At 43.9% G+C, this 24857-nt stretch overlaps 1 protein-coding gene across 4 annotated transcripts in view; it reads left to right on the top strand.

The window, feature by feature from the left end:
* Positions 1–24857, top strand: part of CPNE4 (copine 4) — a 296808-nt gene that overhangs the window by 183571 nt on the left and 88380 nt on the right. For all 4 annotated transcript variants that reach the window (XM_066991980.1, XM_066991978.1, XM_066991981.1 and 1 more), the window contains 4 exons: positions 6597–6668; positions 9197–9271; positions 23130–23213; positions 24121–24210. In XM_066991980.1, coding sequence (XP_066848081.1) covers positions 6597–6668; positions 9197–9271; positions 23130–23213; positions 24121–24210 — 321 coding nt within the window. The remainder of the gene's footprint in view (positions 1–6596; positions 6669–9196; positions 9272–23129; positions 23214–24120; positions 24211–24857) is intronic.

Here is a 24857-nt window from a genome sequence, read left to right as displayed (position 1 = left end):
AAAAACTGTGTTTGTTTCAAGGGGCAGGACATGGATTATTATTATTATTATTATTGTCTGTCAAAAAACAGTGAAAAAAATCCTACAGAGATAAACCTTGTCAAAGAATTGATAGCCTAATTGTCAGGGTAGTCAGTTGGGATAGGAAAACCCCAAACTCTTTTCTGTTTGTGTGTTAATGTTCTTGTGTTGTGAGCTCTCTTATTGGAGTGTTCTGTTTTGTATTGCATAAACTTCATAATGCAATAAAATTACATAAGTTAATACAGTAAGGGCTCAAACTTTCTAGTAGCCAAAGTTCAGTTCTTAATCACACAGGAATTAAGTACCAGGATTAGTAGCACCTGTACAGAAAAAAAAAAAAAAAAAGCAGATGCACTTCTTTGCCTCTCAAGAACCTTTTCAAGTATAATTTAGAGATTTCGTATTTTTCATACATGCATATATGTACAAATTATATTGAAAACCTTCTTGGTAAGGACTATTGCTGTTTCTTGTGTGGTTTTAATACTATATGTCATTAACAGATTATGCACTTAAAAATGCTTGCTATTTCAGTTTCAACCAGTGCAAACCCCCTTGGTCTTGAATTAGAGAAAAGCTAAGAGAGCCATGATTGCACCTGAATTAATTAAATTGAAATTGTCTGTATGAGAATATTTGTTTAATAATCACTCTACTGCTTCTGTAGTGCAAAAGACATATGACCACTTTTTTCAAGGTATTTGAATTCCTAAATCTCATTAGATGTCTGTAGGCCTCCTTAGGTATCTAAATACCTTTAAATACTTGGCCTTTGATCTCCTCTAAATGAAGTTGCTCAATTCATTAGTGGGATGAATAATGTACTTTATTAGATATGAATGTCATTTTCTAGCAGGGCTGACTCAGAGCACAAGGAAGTCATTCACACAGTACACTTCCTAAGTTTACCTAACCATTTAAACACCTCAGTTATCCCCAGGAAACTCTTGGGTTTGCCATTGCAGTGTGATCTCTGAAGCTGTAGGATTTTTCAGTTCTACATTAATCCTGCTAGTCAAAGTTAATGGAATTACTTGTACAGTTTGTACTGCTTTGTTTTTACATACTTTATCTTTTTGTATGAATTACTGTAGCAGTCTTTAGAAAACTAATTTAAAATTTAGTTTGCTATTATTGTGAGTTATTATTATAACTAATCATAAATGGGTTGCATACACTACATACTAATTAAATTTGAAGACGTTTTATGCTATTGATAAGCTATTTCCTGTGATAGCATTATTGCCTCTTGTGATATGGATATCTTTTTTTTCCTGCATGTTTTCATTGACTATTTTCAGGCACAGATCTTTAACAGGAACAGGGAGAGGTGTAATTCAAATGTAAAAAAGCTGTGAGCTGATCAGTACTATAGGGAACAAAGCAAATCTTGAAGAGAGATGAGTATGGTACAGCAAGTATCATATGTACAGAAGGGATGATTACAGCAATAAAATTGGCTCTACCAGGAAAAAAGAAAGAAAAGTGTTAGCAGTTATAGAGAATGAAATTTTCTTCGTTATGGACACATATGTCTGAACTTCTTCTCTTGCAGCGTTTTCTTGGTATCTGTGAACTCATTCCCAAAACTTTTTCTTCATGAGAGCAGAGTTAAAGCCACTGGCACCTACCTGCTGTCTGGTCTCTCTTTGTGTTAAAATGTAGTATATTTGCTGTGTCTCTGCCACCATTCATAGAAAGTATTTGGTGGGTTCAAAAGTGTCTGGGGAATAAGATGTGCTATACACAGCTGGTGTTAGTGCCTTGGTGCTTTTATCCAAAATGTTGCATCTGTTCGTACTTCTTAAATAAAAATAACAAGGCACCTTTTATATATTTGAAATTGGAAATAGGATCAAAGACCAACATGGGAATTCAGTTTTAATCACAGCAATCTCTTAAGATCTGTCGTTAGCCTATTTGCATTTGGATTTAGTAAGGCAAATTTAGATCATCTTTAGGGGAATTTCTTGCCTCTGTCTTACCCAGAGCTGATATCCCTTGGCAGCACGGACCAGAAATCTAGTTGAGATGATGTTCATAGGAGGTAAATAGGAATGACTTCATGTGCGTGCCCCCCTCTATAAAACAGAGCAGCTGCTTTTACATTCTGTTCCTATTCCTGCCTCTTGGAAATGTATTAAGTATGATACATATTATTGGACATGTGGCTGTCTTAGACCAGGACTGTGTAGTAATTTATATGTGGCTGTCACCACAAATAACCTTAACTTCACCTCTTAATTCTCTCTTTGCTTCACCTCTTAAATCTCTGAGGTTTCTACATCCATTTGTTCACTGATAGGTCATGCTTCTAATAAAATGTTCATGAAAAAAGCATGTTCTGGAAACGTAATGAGGTCTGCTAGGTCTTAAGTGGATTCTAATGTCTGTATTTTCGAAAGAAGAGAGGCATTTACTTCCTGCACTTTTCACATCAAGTTGCACAAAATATCTTTTCTCTGAAAGCAAAGTTTTAAACTGAAAGTTTTTGAAGCAGAAGTCAAACCAGACTCCTGATGGTTAATTATAATAAGCCATTTTGCAAGTTCAGGCATGTCTTTAACCCTGAACTTAGGCAAATATTTTCTAGGCCCATGAGTTATTGCTGTTTAGGACTCACTTTCTGGCAATCAGATCAGCTGATACTTGTTATGATGATGTTCAGGAGATGATTTACACTGATACACAAACAATAAATATGTTATATAATAGATGGCAGCATCTGGAGAAGTGGCTCTTTTCACCAGTGAGATGCTTTTTGTACACTGCATGAATGAAAAGGGCAATTTCCTGCTAGAGAATACTGATTTCTTATCAGTTATCACAATGATAGTCTGCTGATCCTAAATCACTAATGACAGTTTGAGGCAATGATCTTGGCACATTATTGCCAGATGGAAGATTCATTTTGCTGACCATATAATTAACAACTGGTAAATGTTTGAACACAAATACACATATTTACATATGTGGGGCCCTCACTGTGTCATAACAATGCTAATGGATTAGAGAGCTAGTTTTATTAATGTGATCCAGTAATGGGAACATCAGAATAAATTACGTTCTCTGGAGCTGTGAGCTGGCTGTCACCTGCATGAGAGCTCCCAAGCTTTAGGTTTTTGTCTGCCCAATGCCACTTGAAAGCTACAAAATTTTCCAAAGCAGCAAAAGGAGCTGTAGGGATTTGAGTCATTCATGAGGAAAAGTCCTGCTGTCTTTAAAGGAGGCTAGCTGAAGGACAGTTTCCCTTCCAAGTTCTGCATCATACTGGAGACACACATATTTAACATATCTGAAGAGGTTTCTGGTACACAACACCCACAGCTTTCAGTGCAAGAGCTTAATGTATTTTACAGTGTTGTCTGTATGTCTTGGGAAAAGCAGAGAAGTCATAGAGATGTATCTGTCCTGCTCCCCAGATGCCATAATTCATTGTCAGATACAAAACCCACAATTTAATAATATATTGAGAATAATCTATCATAATTATGTATCACCTCTCATCCGAGAATCTCAAAGAAGGTTGTGTAACTTGCTTCTCACAGTTCACAGGAACACAACAATTTTTATTGGAACCTGTTTAACTGGCAAGAAAAGAGAGCTATGAGTTAAGGGTGAGTTAAGGGGTTGCAGTGAACAAGATCCTAGGAAACAAGGACGTCTGCATTCTGAAATTACTGGTCTTCTTCCAGGCTCTCTGAGCTACATTGCTTGCAGCCACAGACAAATATTTTTGGTGAAATCCTTAATTTTGGAAATGTGAATGAGGATGGCGGCAGTTGGCTTATGGAAGGCAGTCCAAAAAGAAGGAGTGCAAATTATCCGTTTAAGTAATCACCAGATGCAAAATTGCAGGGTTAGAAACAGCTGGCAAAGAAAAATCTGAAATGATCATAAATATAAATAGTATCAGTGTCATGGTGCTCAGAAAAAAAGTCAAATGTAATTCTAAAGTATGAGAGTACAAGACTTGTTGCTTGCAGGACATTAGAAGCTTCTCTTGCATAAGAAGGATCTCATAGAATCATAGAATATCCCGAGTTGGAAGGGACCCATAAGGATCATCAAGTCCAACTCCTGGCACCGCACAGGTCTGCCCAAAAGTTTAGACCATGTGAATAAGTGCACAGTCCAATCGCTTCTTAAATTCAGACAGGCTTGGTGCACTGACTACTTCACTGGGGAGCCTGTTCCAGTGTGTGACCACCCTCTCGGTGAAGAACCTCTTCCTGATGTCCAGCCTAAACTTTCCCTGCCTCAGCTTCACACCGTTCCCATGGGTCCTATCACTGGTGATAACAGAGAATAGGTCACCTGCCCCTCCACTCCCCTTCGCGAGGAAGCTGTAGACTGCGATGAGGTCCCCCCTCAGCCTCCTCTTCTCCAGGCTGAACAGGCCCAGTGACCTCAGCCGCTCCTCATATGTCTTCCCCTCTAGGCCCTTCACCATCTTCGTCGCCCTCCTCTGGACACTCTCCAACAGTTTAATGTCCTTTTTGTACCGTGGTGCCCAGAACTGCACACAGTACTCGAGGTGAGGCCGCACCAGCGCAGAGTATCCGAAGTATTATGTCCAATTTTGAGCATTGTTCTAAGAGTAGGATATGGACCAGTCGGTGAGGGCTCAGCAGAGAGTGTTGATAATGGTTTGATGTCTGCAAAAATCTGGTCAAAAAGGAAAAATAGGACATACTTCGGTTCTGTAGTCTTGGAAAGACTGTGGAGATATATTAGCCTTCAGATATAAAGATTGCCTGAAAGAGAGGGGGAAAACAACTCTTACTTATTCATGGTGCATTAGACAGAAATAATGGGCTTTAATTACAGAGAATCAGGTTAGTTCTTAGGCAAATATGTTTATGATGAGGATTACAAGTAGCATAATAAATTGCTGGAGGAGGGTGTTTCTCTGCCTCCGGGTGTCTGAGACACATCTGTCAGGTGTAGGTGAGCCAGTGGTAGCTGGTCCTGCATTAGGACTGGGGAGCTGGACAAAGGGATTCTGAAGGTCCTGTCCAGCCCTGTGATAACACCCCTGTCTCACATTTAAAAATCTTTTACGGCTTGCTTCTGCCCTGCTGCCTCCATCATGACAGTAGCTGAGTAGAATCTGAGGTGTTATTTCCATGTTTCTGTTCAATTCAGAAAATTGATGAATCCCCATGGTGATGTTAGGCCAAAATTTACCTCCTATTTGGTCCTATCTCACAGCACCTTTTTTGGCTGGCTGTGATTTCGCATTACTCACCCTGTTTTGACTCTGGCTGCTACTTACTGGTCTGGCTTATTGCTGAAATGTGTGTAATGCCCAGGACTCTCTCAAAGTGCCTGGAGCTGTTCTTTTCCCTTGATGTCTGCCTCTTTCTTACAATGAATATTTCTGTATATTTTCCCAAAGATCTCTGTTTGTGGTTCATTTTATTTGAAGTGTTATGGATTAGCCATCCTGGTGAAGAAACAACCTTCCTAGGGCTTGTTGAAAGAACTTCCTAGGGCAGAAACAACCTTTGGCTCAGTGTCTGTGCAGCACATGGCAGGCATAGTGCAATCCTGCTCCAATTTTATTACATTAAAAATAATATTAATTGTGACTCCTAAGGTGTGTATAGAATTACCTCTACATCTGGCTGCATTTTGAAGTTTTCCAATGAAAGAAAGAAGGAGAGAGAGAGAGAAAGAGGGGAAAAAAAAAAAGAAAAAAAAGAAAGAGAGAAAGAAAAAGGGAAACATTTTAAGACAGCATTAACTTTATAGAGAGGAAGAAAGGAGAAACCTAACATTACTGGATGATCAACTGTAGCTTACCAATTATGCATTGCTTTAAGTTTTTTTCCTTTTCTATTATTTTTACTAGTCTACTTTTAAATGTTACAAGATTGTTATGAAAATGTAATGGTTATTGGGATAGGAAACAATATGTTTTGTCAGTGTCACTTTAGTAATATTTATTTGAAGTATATTTGTAAATTGGTGAATGGACAAGTTCATTTACAGTGCTGAGTTCCAAAGGAGGTCCGATACCTGGGAAGCAAAAGAGACAACTTTGGAAACAAAAACTGTGGGGCAGAATGCTTGCTGCTGTCCTGAGTTTGGAGTGCTTGATGTCTTGAAATAAAATAGTGTTCTCTTTGAAATGGTTGTCAATTTTCTGCAAAAATAAACGTAGGGTGGTGGTTTTTTTTTTGGTTTTTTTTTTTTTTGGCGAGTCTGACATCTGCCCCCTTGTTGGCACCTAAGTTCATTTAAAACTTGCTAATGTCCTGTTACCTCTATCCTGAAAGTAGTTGAGGAAAATCTGACATGCAGTTTTCCACAATTACTCAGTTAACTGTGTTCTTCCCATTCTGCTTGATCCTGTTGGGGTGCTTTGTCCTTCCATTGCATCCTGTGTGCAAAACTCCTGGAGAAACTTTCTTCTCAGTAGTGATCTTACTGTGCTAGAACTCTGACTGTGGATTAAGGCATTACCTTGATATAAAAACAAACAGAAAAACAACTTAAAATTGAAATCACAATTAACCATGTATGTACTACAGATTCTAATTTTTTCCCTTTCATTTTTTTTTCAGATTGTTTCTCAGAGGAAACTCTCCAAGTCCCTACTCAAACATGGGAATACAGCAGGGAAGTCATCTATAACAGTAAGCTAGTCTTAAATGCACTTCTATTTTCCTGTTATTTAAAGACATCTAATGTGACTAAATCTCCCTAAAAGCACCATGCTAAGTCACCAGAGAAACCTTTGCTTGAGAAATGCATTTAAATTGTTAATTTAACAGATTCATTTTACTGTTTCTGACAAATGTTTCGTGTAAGGAAATGGCAACAAATAATGTATGATTTGAAAAAAAAAAAAGTCATAACATTTACTACTACTGCTACTACTTTTAAGTACTTTGATGACAGCACAGAAGTTGTACTGCTTGATTATTTTTATCCAAAGCTCTAGAGCTTCAGAAATTCATTTTGACACACTTCTAGCTGCGCTTAAAATATTGCATACAAACAGTAATTAAATATAAAAGTCTTTCATGGGTAGTATTTGAAAGGTGAGGAGAAAAAAAAACAACAACACACACCAACACCAAATGCAGAAGCTTTATCATATTAGGTATTTTAGCTGTGTTGTAATGCAATTACAGACTGGATAGTTACTTCAGCCCCATGTGTATCTTGAAATCTGAAAATCAATGTATTACCTCTCTTTCATCTTTTTCTTTGCTGGCTTGTTTGCAAGATCAAGCTTGTCTGCACTAACCCTAGCATGCTTGTGACATTTGCAGCTCTGCATTAAGTTAGAGACTATAGTAAAATATTCTGCTTTGGGACTCTCTGATCAGGTGAGAAGGGGATTGAGAAGGATTTTCTTCCTTGATGTACAATTAACCAGATGGGTTTCTTTTGGCTTCATTGTTTGGCTTTTTTATTTTATTTTATTTTATTTTCTGGCCTTCAACCACAGAGCAGACTGCAGAATGTGAGAAGCAATGCTTTCTGAGAACCCAGGGAGTTTTCTTTCTTAGATTAGACTTCCTTGGTGCCTGGTTGGGAAGGGATTTGCTTAAATGCCTAAGGTGAAACTACTTTTGGTTCTGGGATTGGAAGGAAATCCCCCAGTCTTCTTTCTGTCTGAACAGAGCCAGGAGAGAGTTTTGCTCCCTAAATAAACTGATGTGTTTTGCCCACTGAGATTATCTGGGCAAACTTCACACCATCTATCCCTGTGGTGTTCTGGACACACCTCCTGTTCCATGAGGGACATGAAGGGGTTTAAGTCTTGTGAAAACACAAATACTCTACTTCAACTAAAATCACTAGGCCTGCTAGTAGAGATTTCTGGCAAAAATATTTGGTCTGTGATTTACGGGAGGTGAGAGAAGTTGAGTTAATTGTCCCTTCTGGTCTAACACTGGATGATGATGATAAAACATGGACCCTAGTTAGCTTCATTGGCTTCTGGCAAGTGGTATAAAAGAACGGGTTGACTTTACTCAAATGGGAGAAAACTGAACTCAGACAAAAATTACTATGTGAAAAGACTGATCTCTCAACAGAATTAGTGGAAATGGATTAGTTATCATTATTTCTGAACCTGAGGTACTGGGTAAAAGATCTTAAAAAGTCACGATGCTAATGAAATATATTGCAGCTGTAGGCAGCCTGGCTAACTGCTGGGGGCTGTATATGTGGCTAGTAAAAGCATCAACCACTGCACCTCGGTAGCCTTCAGTGGATTTGAGGAACAGTTGAAATACCCCAGTGGATCCTCGAGGACCTGGAGTCCATGTGGTGGATATGGTCAGACCCTGTCTGGGGAGCCAATGTGGCTACCAAGAGTGTGGCTGTGGACGTGAAATACCCAGGAAACATGTTTTTTTAGGTGATGTAATCTGTGGGGGGAATTTGTAGGACAGGGAAAGACCAAATAGAATATAATGCAGTTCGTTTCAAAGAACATTTTTCAATGAAGTATCCCATCTTTAGTTAATACCTTCTCTCCACTAGAGTATTTTAATGGCCTAGTCATGAGGGATGCTTTGGTATTTCATTTTTTTAACAACATCACACAGCACAGTGACTTGCGTCATTGTCAGTAAATCTTATGTACCTGAAAGAACTATACTACATTGTTTCAGAGTTACTTTCTTCTGACTCGGTATACGGTAAATCGTTTTGTAAATGTACCTATTGCAGTCAAATGATACCAGAACTCTCCTATGGTATATGTGCCTTTCATTGCAGCTAATGAAAAGTGACTTCCCAATTTAGTTTGCTATAGACCTAAATAATGCAACTCATGTATAGCTTTTTTTCTTCCCCTGGACACAGTGAGTCTGTGTGGAATTCTCCATTGTCCAATCTGAGGAAAAGTACTTGTTCAGAGGAGAGGGCTTACTGAGGGATGTGGAGGTCCGTTCATTGACAGCTGCTTGATAAGGCACGGTCACATGATGAAAAATGATTCAGTTTTGGAGGTTTAATGAGTTGTCACCCAGCTGGGCAAGTGGTTCACTGAATGCTATTAGTCCTTCCTGATTGCAAAGAGAAATATATTAACTTGTACCACACTTCAGTTTCCTAATGGGGTCTCCAGTCTTCACATTGGCAAATGACATCTTTCTCCATTTTCATTACACCATGCAAAACTCAAATGTAGCTTTCCATTTAGGTGATTGCTGAGGAATTGTCTGGCAATGATGACTACGTTGAACTTTCATTCAGCGCACGGAAATTGGATGACAAGGTAAGCTGCTTGATATTAACCTTACTGAAAGTTGTAAGAATGCCTGCAAATATAATTTGATGAGATCTTCACCTGCAGATATTTTTTGCCTCATATTATTAAACACATCAGAGATTTCCGATCAGTGTTCACAATGAGGCTTTCCTTAAGTTGTGAAGTAATTAGGAAAAAAAAATCAAGGGAATCTAATTAAAACCAAGACAATTTAATTATGCTATTGCTAAGACAACTTAATTATTTAAAATGCCACAGATCAGAAGTGCTTAGAGAAGTCTTTCTATAAGTAGTCAAAGATGATATAGTTGAAGCAAGGATTTTAAAAGCTAGAAAACAGCTCACTCATGATATACTTTCTGATAGTCAAAATCTAGCTTAAATGTGAGTAAAAGACTGTAGCATATTTGTTAAATCCTTTTTCCATTTTTAATAAGAAATTTCTCCACTGACTCAGACACTACTCTTCATTATAAGAATTATCTTGCTAAAAGTATCTGATCTTGTTTAGCAATACACGTATAATAAGCACCTGAAGCAATACACAGCCCAGGAAATCTAGGTGACTGCTTGTCAGGCACACTCTGTTATTTCAGTGTAATAGACGATACATAATTATTTGAGGTAATCTGGGGAATATCTTTGTAATCTGTAGGTGTCATAAGACCATAACCGTCTTTTAGATAATAGGGCTTTACATATAATTAAAGATCAGATGTTTACAAGTGCACTGGATCACAATATCTACCATTACTTTACAAGTAAAGAGTAAATACTTTATAATGGTAAAGAGTCCCTTCCCACATATGAAACTTCTCTAATTAAAACATATGATAACCCTATACAAAAGTTTACAATTCTGATGCTCCAAGCATGTGCTTGTAAAATTTGACAATTAAGTAGCTTAAAATCAAATCAGAGTATTTTTGGTTACAGACATCAGATTTTCAAAATCATGCCATAACTGATGAATAGCATTTTAGGTTGTAACTGCCAGGAAAACTCAGGCAAGCAGAAAGTGATTAATAGTACTGGAATTTATTTATAACAGGTAAATAGCATTACTGTGGTTAGGATCATTAACAGTCATAAATGATCAGGACCTTAATTTGTTTCTCATCTGAAAGATGAATTACCTCTTTCTCCAGAGTTGCTGGACTTCTAGTGTTTCAGAATCACATAATTCATTTAGGTGTCGAAATATAGGTTTACCAACCTCGTCTAAAGACAGACATTTTTAAACCTGATTTCCAAAACTGCACTCGAGATTTTTACTGTTCCACACAGTCACATCTAGAAAAAGGAAAAGGTGTGTACGACGTAATAGGACTTCACTTGCTCATTCCTTCTCCACAAATGTAAAAGGTAATCCAGTGTAAATGTTATGAGTTACATATGGCTCTTGTTGTTATTAACTGAAAGGATATTGCCAGAGCATGCTTCCAAATTAGGCCGGTGTTTTCTGGGCAATAGCTTTAGAGAGTAGTCGAAATACTTATGGGGATAAGTTAAGGAGGATCATTCAGAAATATTGCAAGAGCATGACCACTATTGCCATTTTAACATGTCTAGTCAAGGTGGGATTCATCTAATAAAAACAAATTCCTGTGTAGTACAGTGTGCAACTCAGGCAGTGATCTTTTTCTGTTATTTGAATCAAAACTCCTGTTTTCAGCTGATGAAAATCACTAAAAGACAGTCACTGTTTTGACACGGTTTCCCATAGGATCCTACTGGACAAAATGTCCAGCATACAGCTAAACAAAAACATCATACAATGGGTGAGCAATTGGCTGATGGGCAGGGCTCAAAGGGTTGTGGTAAATGGGGCCACATCTGGCTGGTGGATGGTCACTAGTGGGGTCCCTCAAGGCTCCATTTTAGGGCCAGTCCTCTTCAATGTTTTTATAAATGATTTAGATGTAGGACTAGAAGGTGTTCTGAGCAAATTTGCCGACGACACCAAACTTGGAGGAATTGTGGACTCGGATGAGGGTGGAAAGGCCTTGCAGAGAGATCTGGACAGATTGGAGAGCTGGGCGATCACCGACCACATGAAGTTTAACAAAAGCAAATGCTGGGTCCTGCACCTGGGACAGGGCAACCCTGGCTATACGTACAGACTGGGCGATGAGACGCTGGAGAGCAGCCCCGCAGAGAGGGATCTGGGGGTTGTGGTTGACAGCAAGTTGAATATGAGCCAGCAGTGTGCCCTGGCAGCCAGGAGGGCCAGCCGTACCCTGGGGTGCATCAAGCACGGCATTGCTAGTCGGTCGAGGGAAGGGATTGTCCTGTTCTACTCTGCGCTGGTGCGGCCTCACCTCGAGTACTGTGTGCAGTTCTGGGCACCACAGCACAAAAAGGACATTAAACTGTTGGAGAGTGTCCAGAGGAGGGCGACGAAGATGGTGAAGGGCCTAGAGGGGAAGACAGATGAGGAGTGGCTGAGGTCACTGGGCCTGTTCAGCCTGGAGAAGAGGAGGCTGAGGGGGGACCTCATCGCAGTCTACAGCTTCCTCGCAAAGGGGAGTGGAGAGGCAGATGACCTATTCTCTGTTACCACCAGTGATAGGACCCGTGGGAACGGTGTTAAGCTGAGGCAGGGGAAGTTTAGGCTGGACATCAGGAAGAGGTTCTTCACTGAGAAGGTGGTCGCACACTGGAACAGGCTCCCCAGTGAAGTAGTCACTGCACCAAGCCTGTCTGAATTTAAGAAGCGATTGGACTGTGCACTTATTCACATGGTCTAAACTTTTGGGCAGACCTGTGCGGTGCCAGGAGTTGGACTTGATGATCCTTATGGGTCCCTTCCAACTCAGGATATTCTATGATTCTATGATTCTATGAAAAGACAGTCACTGTTGAAAGAAGTCTTTCAATTTGCTCCAGCTAGAGGCATGGCTCTAAATCTGGCTGAAACTTCACTTATCTCATTTATAAGAAGAGGCTATGGCTTTTGATATGGCTTAGAATTAACTTTGATGTCAGTAGATGTAAGGCACTACTAGTAATTACTGTTACTAAAATTTGAAGTTCCTTAAATTGCACCATTCATCCATTGATGAAAAAGCATGGGTGCTCCAAAGTCACATAAAGTTTAAAAAAAAGCACTAGAGAATAGAGGAAAGCCCATCTGGTGAAAGCCTAAGCATGGTTTTGCATGCCTGTCCCTTCTCAGTGGAGTGAGGATCTGTGCAGAGAGATTATATCAGAGAAGCAAAGTGAGGGCTGGGACTGGCCTAGAAATCTCCTGAAAGATAGAGGAAGCTTGTGGAGCAATTGCTCATGCTCTGCTACACAGAGCCACCTGTGTCATATCAGGGTGTGCTGCACTGGTGTCTGTGGAAGTGACAGAAGTTAAATCTTTTTGTCTAACAACTTGTGGGTAAAAGAATGGGTGAGAGGAGATTCTGGATGTACTTTAAGGATTAAAAAAAACCTCTTCCCATCCATTACCATCAGCGGTGTCTTGAAAGGACAACAATTTTCTTCTTCTATCCTTTAAAAGAAAGCTTGAAAGGTTATCCAGATTGTGATCCCTGAATAGAAGAGTTTCCTTCACTAGGGAAAAAAGTGTGAACACACATTTTTGGCAGATTAAACAAAGTTTGTTGGTATAATTTATCAGGCAGTATATTTTTTTGTTTGTTTGTTTGTTTGTTTTTTTACTCCCCCCGTGTAAAACTGCAAGAGTTTTAGAGATGCCATAAAACAAATAAAGCCTACGCAATTTTTCCTGAAGGGGTGACTGAAACATTCAGTACAGAATTATAGAAAGTCACAGTAAGAAAGTTTCCTTTAGTTAACTGACTTTGCAGAAATAAAGGTTATGGTTTTATTACAGTACTTGTTTGGAAGGTATAACTGCATTTTCATGTTTTATTGAAGCCCAGTCAGCTCAGATGGCACATCTTTGTTTCAAGAGATCCACTGAGAACACTTCACAGAGGAACAATAACTTTTGGAAAGGTTCTATTGCATTAATAGCTGTGTCACAATTACCATAACAAGCAGCTACATTTTTATGATAGCTGTAATAAATTATGAGCAATGAGGCAGGAAAACTGCCTTTCCTGTTCTAAGAGAGGCAGTTATCATGGCTTGAGATTCTCCAGCAAATGTGTGTAAAGTAAAAGCTAATACCACTTTTTAATGTATTTCCTCATGCTGTGGTTTAACCAAGCAGGCAGCTAAGCACCACACAGCCATTCGCTCGCTCCCCTCCACTCAGTAGAATGGGGGAGAGAATCAGGAAAGAAAAAGTAAAATTCATGGTTTCAGATAACCACAGTTTAATAGGACAGAAAAGGAAGGGAAAGTAATTATAATAATTATAACAATGGATTATATGAAACAAGTGTTACACAGTACAATTGCTCAGCACCCACAGACTGATGTCCAGCCAGACTCCAAGAAGCAGCCACCTGACCCTGGCCAGCCCCCCCACTTTTATTGTTCAGCACTACTCCTCCACATGATGTGGGACATCCCTTTGGTCAGTTTGGGCCAGCTGCCCTGGCTGTGTCCCCCTTGTGCAACCCCAGCCTCCTCGCTGGCAGGGCGATATGGGCAGCTGAAATGTTCTTGACTCTGTGTAAGCACTGCTCTGCTGGAACTAAAAGATCAGTGTGTTATCAGCATCACTGTCATTCGAAATCCAGAACCCAGCTCCATACCAGCTACTGGGAAGACAAGGAACTCTGTCCCAGCTGAAACCAGGACAGCCTCGTGCACCTCCCAGTGTTCTTCTACCATCTCCTCAAAAGCATCCCTGAGCGCGCATTTTACGGAATCCCGCTTCTGACAACAGTGAAGTTCATGCCGTGACCTTCCAAAGGTTTGAGCCCTTCACGGATGCCCCCCGGCCTGCGGGTGTAGAGAGATGGCAAGTGGGAGTTGGTAGGATGCTGCAATACACAAGGACACGGAGGCTTTCTTTGCTGAAAAGTTCTCTTTACTACACATGGCCACAGACCACCACTGGGCAATATTCTGTGATTAAAGGCAAGTGTGGAGAGAGGTATCAGGCTAATTAAGAAAAGCCATCTTGGAAGAGACCGAACCCAGGAGTGGGCCCAGGAGTAGGCCCCAATGAGTGAAGAAGAAAGTGTCACTGCAAAGATGTGAGACTCCCATCAGAGAGTTTGGAGTCAGCCGGGCATCCCCAGCAAAGGTTCAATGGGTTAGGATATTGTGTAGGCAAGAACAATTTGTGCAGCACAGGAAGTTTTGAGGGAGAGAGGCGCTCCATTTTGGGTCGAAAAGGAGTCCTTTTTCTATCAAGAGAGACAGAAGAGGGCAGAGGACACCACCTCCTCAGAGCAGCCAAAAGCCGCTGCTAATTTCTGTGTTTCACCTGAGACAAGCGATAGACACTGATGCTTCCTAGTCTCTGAGAATGGCACCTTTCCCAGAGCTGTTCCTCCTTCTCAGACAGTCCGTTGCTCTTGTAGTTCCTTGCTTTTGCCCTTGGTGGTGGTGTCTTCAGGAAGTCTCTGGTTCTTAGGTACCCTTAGGCTGCACTTGCAGGAGGCCAGCAGCGCCTTCCAAGGATGCTGCAGGTTGCCAGGCCCGGTTCCCAGCTGGCAGGCATTCTCTTCTGGCAGGCTTTTAGGAGGCTTTTGCTGTCAGCCTTTTTCCCAGTCGGGCCAGGTCACCTCTGTGGCTGCTCCCATCCCCAACACTTTCCCATTCCCATGACGACTTCTCATCCCCCAAATGACTTCTCACCCCCAAGTCTCACTCGGGGACCCGCCACCCGCAGCCGCTCCCCATCAGGAGCAGACATCCCCAAACCAATTGGCGGCGCAGGCAGCGGGACAGGGCTGCGTTCAGCCCCACCCGCTGACCGATGCAGGAATAAGTGCAGGCAGAGGCTTTGCAGGGTGGAAAAGTTGTAATTTATTCCTGGGGTAATTGTGGCTGCCACCCCCAGCCCGTCCCCAGGTGAGGCGTGGCCGCCTGCTCAGTTGTGGGGCCTGGCCTGCCGGCCCGCGTGGTCGCCAGACCCCGGCTCCTCCTGCTCGACCCGACGTAGCCAGTCTGTGTCCTCCGGGTTGTCGTACCACAGGGGCAGTGGCAGTCTGTCCCTGTCCTGCCCCAAGCGCCAGGAGCGGCTGCGGACAAGCTCTCGCGCTTCAAAGGGGCTGCGCTCCCTGCGCCTGGGCGAGGCGCTGCGGGAGCGGTAGCCTGAGGGGCTCCTCTGCCGCTGCTGCTGCTGCTGCTGCCGCCGCTCCAGCCGCGCGTCGCGTTGGAGTCTTCTTCGGGGTCGTCGGGCCAGGCGCACAACTCCAACGATGGGCCCGCGGCACAGCGGGCAGGTGTTTCTTTCTGCGGCCCAGGCCTGGATGCAATCCAGGCAGAAGGAGTGCCTGCAGGGGTCCACGCAAGCTGCGTTGGACAGCTGGTCCAAGCAGATGGGGCACGTCTCGTCCCCGGGGGCCTCCTCTGGCTGCTCCTGCTGCTGTGGCCGGCTCATGGTGCCTGCCGCCGCTGCGACGTGGAGCTGGTCGTCCTCTGGGGGAGGCTGCCTTGGTGGCAGGCGCTTAGCAGCAGCCTGGGGTCTTCAGCACCTCCCTTGCCTCGCGGGTCGCCGGCAGGACGTCAACGCCTCACGTGCCACCAGCGTGCCACCAGGAGGACTACTGCAGACAGAACCAGGAAGAAAATATTCTAGCAGCAAATAGACATTAGCTTTCTAGGTTCAACCAAGTTGTCTAGAGTACTGTAGCTGTCAACATTCCGTGTATGGATTGCAAACATTGCTATTAGAATGGCAAATATGCTTATGATCGGTTATACTTGGCAAGACTGCGCTTAGGACAGATGAGGTACATAGATGTCTGTAGGTTTGAGACCCTTACCGAAGGCCCTCGATGGCTCGCGTGCAACAAGAATGGCTTCGCGTGTGCCTCTTGCAACACCTCCGCCTCTCTCTCTCCTTCCAGCCGTGGGACCTCGAGCTCTCGACCACCACCAGCCGGACTGGCCGCAGGCGCGCCGCTCAGGGCACTTATAGCCAGCCACCTTTTGTGAGGTCATAGGGTGACATCAGAAGGGTCTCGGGGTGTCCCTGATGGCAGCACTGACTTGACGGGAGTCTCAGGTATTTGAAGTGACACTTTATTCTTGATACCTTAGGGCCCACTCCTTGGCCCACTCCTGGGTTCGGTCTCTTCCGAGATGGCTTTTCTTAATTAGCCTGATACCGCTCTCCATGCTTGGCTCCTGTCAGCGTGGAGCAGCCATCTCACGTCAGCATTGTCTCACAACGGTCAGGTGACCTCTGTCAGTGCTGCCATCAGGGGCACCCCGAGACCCTGGTGATGTCACCCTATGACCTCACAAAAGGTGGCTGGCTATAAGTGCCCTGAGCGGCGCGCCTGCAGCCAGTCCAGCTGGCGGTATCGAAAGCTCGAGGTCCTAAGGCTGGAAGGAAAGAGAGAGGCGGAGGTGTGCCGAGAGGCACACGCGAAGCCATTGCTGTTGCACCCGAGCCATCGAGGTCCTTCGGTAATGTTCTCAAATCTATAGACATCTATGTGCCTCATCTGTCCTAAGCGCGGTCTTGCCATGTATAACCGATGATAAGCATATTTGCCATTCTAATAGCAATGTTTGCAATCCATACACGGAATGTTGACAGCTACAGTACTCTAGACAACTTGGTTGAACCTAGAAAGCTAATGTCTATTTGCTGCTAGAATATTTTCTTCCTGGTTCTGTCTGCAGTAGTCCTCCTGGTGGCACGCTGGTGGCACGTGAGGCGTTGACGTCCTGCCGGCGACCCGCGAGGCAAGGGAGGTGCTGAAGACCCCAGGCTGCTGCTAAGTGCCTGGCAGCAGGGCAGCCTCCCCCAGAGGACGACCAGCTCCACGTCGCAGCGGCGGCAGGCACCATGAGCCGGCCACAGCAGCAGGAGCAGCCAGAGGAGGCCCCCGAGGACGAGACATGCCCCATCTGCTTGGACCAGCTGTCCAACGCAGCTTGCGTGGACCCCTGCAGGCACTCCTTCTGCCTGGATTGCATCCAGGCCTGGGCTGCAGAAAGAAACACCTGCCCGCTGTGCCGCGGGCCCATCGTTGGAGTTGTGCGCCTGGCCCGACGGCCCCGCAGAAGATTGCAACGCGACGCGCGGCTGGAGCGGCGGCAGCAGCAGCAGCAGCAGCGGCAGAGGAGCCCCTCAGGCTACCGCTCCCGCAGCGCCTCGCCCAGGCGCAGGGAGCGCAGCCCCTTTGAACCACGACAGCTTGTCCGCAGCCGCTCCTGGCGCTTGGGGCAGGACAGGGACAGACTGCCACTGCCCCTGTGGTACGACAACCCGGAGGACACAGACTGGCTACGTCGGGTCGAGCAGGAGGAGCCGGGGTCTGGCGACCACGCGGGCCGGCAGGCCAGGCCCCACAACTGAGCAGGCGGCCGCGCCTCACCTGGGGACGGGCTGGGGGTGGCAGCCACAATTACCCCAGGAATAAATTACAACTTTTCCACCCTGCAAAGCCTCTGCCTGCACTTATTCCTGCATCGGTCAGAAGGGGGGAAGGGGCGGGGGGGGGACGGACTGAACGCAGTCCTCTGCCTGCGCCGCCAATTGGTTTGGGGATGTCTGCTCCTGATGGGGAGCGGCTGCGGGTGGCGGGTCCCCGAGTGAGACTTGGGGGTGAGAAGTCATTTGGGGGATGAGAAGTCATCATGGGAATGGGAAAGCGTTGGGGATGGGAGCAGCCACAAAATTTTATATTGCTCAGTTGTTGTATCGGCCTCGCGTGATAAGAAGATTCAGCTCTGTCCACAAAATCCAGGCTGAAGAAGGAACACGGTGCCCAAAGTAGAACTTAATTAAGTTAGCTGAGCTTATAGAAGATCAAAAGTGCTGAAGCAGTTAAACAATGACTGTGCATGTGCAAAACAGAAAGAAGTGCAAGACGAAAAAAACTATGAGCCTTTATCAGAAAGCCCCCAAAGTGCAACCACCAGAGGTTACTGCGCCTGCGATAGTAGGAGGGGCAATATGATAATTAGGTCTGAGAAACCATTAGCATAAATCCTGCCCTTTCTTGCAAACTGCATGAATACGGATATCACCGTACCATGAATAAGTACTCCTTGTCTTGCTTAGGTGTACATGTTGGGTGGAATTATACCCCACACACCCAGCGCTGTTAATAAAGAATACCTGCTTTCTAATTCTCCCAAAGGAGTCTTGGAAAGTTGCATTGCTTTTTGTGTTCCACCATTGATGAGGACACAAGAAGAAACTGAGGAACAACTTATCACCTGGGAAGGTGGAAATTGGCCAGAGACAGTGGGAACGTGACTGAGAAGCCTAGGGTTGTTTAGAGAAAATCAGGAGCATCGGCACCTCTTGGCTGTCTCAGGAGGACGATAGAAATGAGCAGCGCCTCATTAGTTACGTGAAGTGGTGGCATCCTACGCCATCTTCTGTGTCAGTGGTGTAAAAGGGGCCTGTCTTTTACCCAGAAGGAAGCTCAGAGAAGGGCTGGGGATGGAAGGGGCCTCTGGAGGTCATCTGCTCCAATCCCCCTGCTGAAGCAAGGCCACGTAGAGCCGTACGGCCGCTGGGCACCGCTGACAAGAGCCTGTGGTGGTTTTACTCGGGTGGGCGGCCAAGCTCCACCACAACCGCTCTCTGACTCCCCCTCCTCAAAGAGGAATGGGGAGAAAATACGATTAAAAGGCCTCAAGGGTTGAGATAAGGACAAGGAGATCGCACAGTAATTATCGTGACAGGCAAAACAGACTGAGCATAGGGAGACAGTAAGATTTATTGCTTATTACTAACGAGCTAGAGTGAGAAACAAAGGAAAGAAACCAAAAGCATCTTCCCCCCCCATCCACCCTCTTCCACCTCCTCCCCCCAAGCGGCGCAAGGGAACGGGGAAATGGGGGTTATGGTCAGTCTATAGCGCTTCTTCTCCACCGCTCCTTCTCGGTCACTCTTGTCCCCTGTGCTGTGGGGTCCCTCCCACGGGATGCAGTCCTTGCTGAACTGATCCGGCGTGGGCTGCCCACAGGCAGCAGCTCTTCAAGAACTGCTCCAGATATGGGTCCGTACCACGGGGTCCATCCCTCTGAAGCAAACTGCTCCAACCTGGATCCCCCACGGGCAGCAGCTCCTGCCAGGTCACCTGCTCCTGCGGGGTCTCCTCTCCGCGGGCTGCAGGTCTGGCCCGGAATCTTCTGGCTCTGGCAGGGGTCCTCCACAGGCCGTAGCGTCCGTCAGTGCGGGTCCACCTGCTCCACCGTGGTCTCCTCCACGGGCTGCAGCGTGGAACCCTGCTCCACCGTGGCACTCCATGGGCTGCAGGGGGACAGCCTGCTTCACCATGGTCCTCACCACAGGCCGCAGGGGACTTCTGCCCCGGCACCTGGAGCACCTCTCCCCCTCCTTCTTCACTGACCTTGGCGCCTGCAAGGCTGTTCCTCACTCCTCTCACTCTCCTAGCTGCTGTGTGGCGCAGCGTTTTTTTTTCTCTGTCTTAAATCTGCTCTCACAGAGGCGCAAAACAACATCAGTTATTGGCTCAGCTCTGGTCGGCAGTGGGGCCCTTACCAAACATGGGGCAGCTTCTAGATCCTTCTCACAGAAGCCACCCCTATGGCCCCCTGCTACCAAAACCTTGCCACATAAACCCACTACAGAGCCTGGCTCCGTCTTCTTTGCATCCTGCCTTTGGGGATGCCTAGACATTGCTATGATCCCCCCGAGCCTTCTCTCCTCCAGGATGAATGCACAGCGATGCACAACGCAATTGCTCACTGCCCACCGAGTGATGATGCCCAGTCAGACCCCGCGCGGTGGCAGCCACACTCCGGCCAACCCGCTCAGTCCCAGTCTTCGGCACGACCCCATGCGGTATGGGACATGGCTCTGGCCCGTTTGGGCCAGCTGTCCTGGCTGCGTCCCCTCCCAGCTCGTGGTGCACCCGCAGCCTCCTGGCTGGCAGGGCGCTATGGGCAGCTGGAACATCCTTGACTCTGTGTAAGCAGTGCTTTGCAACAACTGAAAGATTGTTGTTTTACCAGCATAACTCTCATCCTAAATCCAAAACACAGCACCATACCACCTACTAGGAGGACAATTAACTCTATCCCAGTTGAAACCAGGACACCTCAGTACTGAACTACTAAAAAATTCTTAAATGCTTTGTCCTGCTACTGATGAATTTCCAAAACTGATTAGTGTCTTTTCTGAGGGACCTTTAACTTGACTCCCTAAACCTGAGTTTTAAAAACTGTCATGTTCTGAAAATGAGCATACCAAAAGATGTGTCAAACAAGGTGCTCAGAAACAGAGGTGGTTAATTTTTTAAAGTTTAAACCACGTATTTGTGTTAATATTGCGTAACTGCCACACATACTGAAAGAGCAGTGTGCATTATGCTAGGAGCAAATGCGTTACATTAATCATTCAAGCATTATTAAATTATCAAAACATTAAACCTTTATTGCTGCTATTCTTCTTTCAGAAGATTCTCATGTGAGGTAAAGCAAAGCTGATAGATTTAGCGTAACAACAAAAATGCTTTGAAAATGTTAATAACTAAGAAAATGTTTTTATTTAGCTTATCATTTTTAAGTTGTTACAGAGCATCTTCAATATTGAAGGATTTGAGGCTTTTACCTTGATTCTGCAAGGAATTAAGCTTTGGTTTTACATTGAGGAGGGGCAATAGAAGCTATCATCCAGAGTGAAAATCTTTCCCTTCAGATGGTATTGCCTTTGTTATTAAAACCAGATATTAAAAATTACTTCCCTAGTGCTGAGGTTTGCTCTGTCAGTTTTCATGATACTCAGCTCAAAGTGATACTATATTTTGAGTCTTCTTACACAAAATCCTGTTATCCTTTCTGAAGTTTTCTGCACTGCGGGGTGCATTCTTTTGGATGTATCATTTTGAGGTGTTTTCTTTCAGATAACTTTTCTTACCAAATTTGTGTTTCATAAAGAATCCATTAAACGTTAAGCTTTTACTCACCCTTAAACAATATGCTTATGTGTAAGAAGAGGCAGCTCAATCATTTTTAATCCCATGCACTCTCAATTTTGGTGTCACTATGATTAAACCAGCTGCCTCACTCTCTTCTCTGCTGTGCAGTAGTAATCTGGCAGAATTTGATCACCAAAGCCCCTTACAGACCAGAAGTTTCAAGCACTGAATTCAGTCCACATACTAAATCTATATCAGGGCCTTGAGGAAAACTCCTGAGTTACAGACTTTGTTGGGTTTTGTGCTAGTTCTACACACTCTTACGTTAAATGTATCATAACAATGTAATTGGAAAAAATGGTCGAACATACAGCTTTGTTGTTTAGAGCTCCATGTGATAAAGTTTAACAGAAGCATACATACATGCTTTGCATCAGTTTCTAAACACACCATTGCCTCTTCTCTAGCAGAAAAAGAAACAGGTCACTCACAGAACAACACATTGAACACAGCAACATTGACAGATTTCATCTTTAGGGCATGGAAAAGACTTTAGGTTGCTTGAGTCTTGCCCAAGACTGCATAGTCCCTAGAGATCCATCTCCTTCTCCAGACATTCAAATTCTGGTTTCCATTTTCAAAGCTCTGATTTCTTTGCTTGCTTGCCCTTGTGGAATAGTAACAATGTGCTGAAGACAAATTTGACCAAAATGATGTGCCTAGACTTTAGCTAACATTCAAAGCTCTTCCTATCCCTATGGCTATCTTGTCAGTATAGCAGACATCTGGTGAGGAGAAAAGGGTAGAACTAACTATGCATATTACAATTATTTTTATACTAACACTTGCATAGAAACACCAGGAGAGCAAACAGAATTGCTCTCTGCTCCAGATAGATGCAGAGGCCTGTGGAGGTTTGGGATGTGGCTGATAGAGAAAAATAATATCTGTATGCATAAAGTTAGTCATGTGATTCTGTTGAAGAAGGAAATGAAGATGGGAGTCATGATTCCAGAAAATGGATGGGGACCACTTGAATTCGCCTCCTGTGGATTAACTCCACAGTGAGCAATTTGAATTAGCTGGATTTTCCCCTCCAGCTGTGGAGGTCTAACACCCAGCAACCCTTCCTCCAGCCAGTCAGCTTGCACAGAAAAAAAGAGGATGTTGTTAAAACTAAAAAGGCTGTGGTGACACTTTGGCTCTACTATAGAAAGCAACTTAATTTAGGTTTAAGAATTCTCTGTCTTGTAAGATAATTGCAAATCCATGACAGGTATATTATGGTACAACACGTATGTGAACCCAAATGCCTGTCACAGATTTTCTTGATAGAGATGCCAAGTAATATTTTACATTTACCTGTTCTGTTATCCTTACATGGTTCATGTTTTCACATTCTAAAGAAGACTTGCTTTTCTAACCTTCTCTAATTCATCTTGCCAATGCTTGTGTTAGCTAGTAGCAGCATGATGTCTTGGCCAGTTAACTTCTATTTTGAGAGGGTGGACAAACAGCGTGGAATGTAGTGCCACTGTAGAATATGCTTCAAAGTACACTGCATGATAAAAACTGATGTCAAAAGACCAAGCAGCTTTGTAGGCAGAAATAAGCTAGGTCAGTGAAGGAGCTAAAGCTCAGGAACATAGACTGGGTCTACGAAGGTTAGAAAAAAATAAAATAAAGTGTGATTTTACCATTCTGCCTACCATGATTGAATAGCCAGTCTGAGAACAACAGCAGTGCCATGGAAGTCCTTGTGGAACAAGCACAAGAGTGAAATATTGCTGAGGGACACCAGGAGGTTTCACTAAAACCATGCTGGTACTCTTTTTTCATTAGCAGTCAGGAAAGCACAGGTGCAGTGTGTCTGAAAGGCTCAAAGAAAAAGAATTCTCTATGTTTTATTTTAGGATTTTTTCAGCAAATCTGATCCTTTCCTGGAGATTTTCCGGATGAATGATGATGCAACCCAGCAACTTGTTCACAGGACTGAGGTAAGGAATAGGGTTTGGTTTACTTTCCAAGGACACAGGTGGGTTGTCAGGAGGAGTAGTTTGTGCTTCCAATGTCAAAGAAGTATTGCAAGCACCCATGTTTAAAAACCCTTCTATCTCTGCTTTAATTATTGACTAATGGGTATCGGGTCTTGACTTATGCACACAAGAGTAAGGGAAGATGGTACTGAAGACAAATATTTAAGTTTAATTAAACTGGCAGATACTCTGTTTGCAGGTCAGTACTTATGCATATTTTATTTAGCCCAAACCATGCTACAGACATTTTCCTATTAATGCTATGTTATATCTGCTTGGCTCCTCATAGCTTGCTGTGATAAAAATATTTGTAATCTGGGTGCTTTACATTTGTTTCTTATGCCACAATATTGTTACTGCTTCCATGGCAATGAGTGGCAATGTCTTTAAAAGCAGCATCTAGGTGTACGGTCTGGAGTTATGCTGGGTATTTGGGGTTGTGAGCCTATTTGTTATGTATCCCATAAAGTCTTCTACCAGGGAAGACCATGTGTCCATAAGTTGATACTGCCCATCCCCACTGCCAAGGCCTTCATCTCTTCCATGGCTTCCAGTTCAGAGATGTATCCCACAGCCTTCCTTTTGTGGGTTATGCCCCTACTGCAGCGTGGCAGTGCTGGGGCATTCTTTGTAGTGTGAGCTGGACACAGGCCCATTTCCCCAGTTGTGCTCCTTTCTGGGACTTTCCAGAGCAGGTTTGTTGGAAACTGCAGGTTGCTCCAAAGCAGGTATCCCATGCATGTTTTTCACCAAACCTCCAGCTCAGTTGTTTTCTCCTCTTTATGGTACTACTATTTTTTAAATTGTGGCTCTTGTTAGTAGAAATGTGCAAATATTCAGGCTTCCCTTCATTTCTTTTCATTCTCAGGTTGTGATGAATAACTTAAATCCAGCCTGGAAGACCTTTAAAGTATCTGTAAATTCTCTGTGCAGCGGAGACCAGGATCGCAGGCTAAAGGTCAGAAGCAGTTCCTACTTTCTGAATAGTTTTTACTCATAGAAAACAACTTTCTCTCCCATTTTCTGTTGAAGATTCCTACTCTGTTCTGCACTCTTCTTTGACAGACAAGATGATCACACAGCTGTTTTATGATTACCACAATCAAATTAAAGATGCAGAGAAGTAGTAATCCACTGTAACCAGTAGATTATCCTCCATGTTTCCTACATTAACCTGGAAAAATAATGGGGCTGTTTTTGCCAGCCAGTTGAATAATTTGAACCCAGCACCACTCAACTGGTGTAAGTATACTCAAGAGAAGTGGTAACCCTGCAACCGTTTTAGCTACTTCCTCACTTTTATGGCTGGAGACCTTCTGTAAGAAAAAATGAATAATGAGCTCTGTTAACATATATGAAAAATGGGGTGGCCACAAAAAGACCCATGCTATAGTAATGACAGTGTAACTATTCAGCAGAAAGACTGATGCTTGGGCTCTAGGAGCTCTGTGCAGAGAAATTCATCTCCCTGTGGCTAATTTAGGTTAAATCATGGCTAAATCAGATTCTTCCATTCTTCTAATCAGGTTTAAGGTTAAGACTAAATTAAAGTTTAAAAAGGAGCACTGTCTGCAGTGTCTATTCAGCCTCTCAGAGCTGGTGGGA

The sequence above is a fragment of the Anser cygnoides genome, chromosome 2, assembly GCF_040182565.1.
Source record: "Anser cygnoides isolate HZ-2024a breed goose chromosome 2, Taihu_goose_T2T_genome, whole genome shotgun sequence".
Taxonomy (NCBI): Eukaryota; Metazoa; Chordata; class Aves; order Anseriformes; family Anatidae; genus Anser; species Anser cygnoides.
This window is presented reverse-complemented; position numbering and strand designations above follow the sequence as displayed.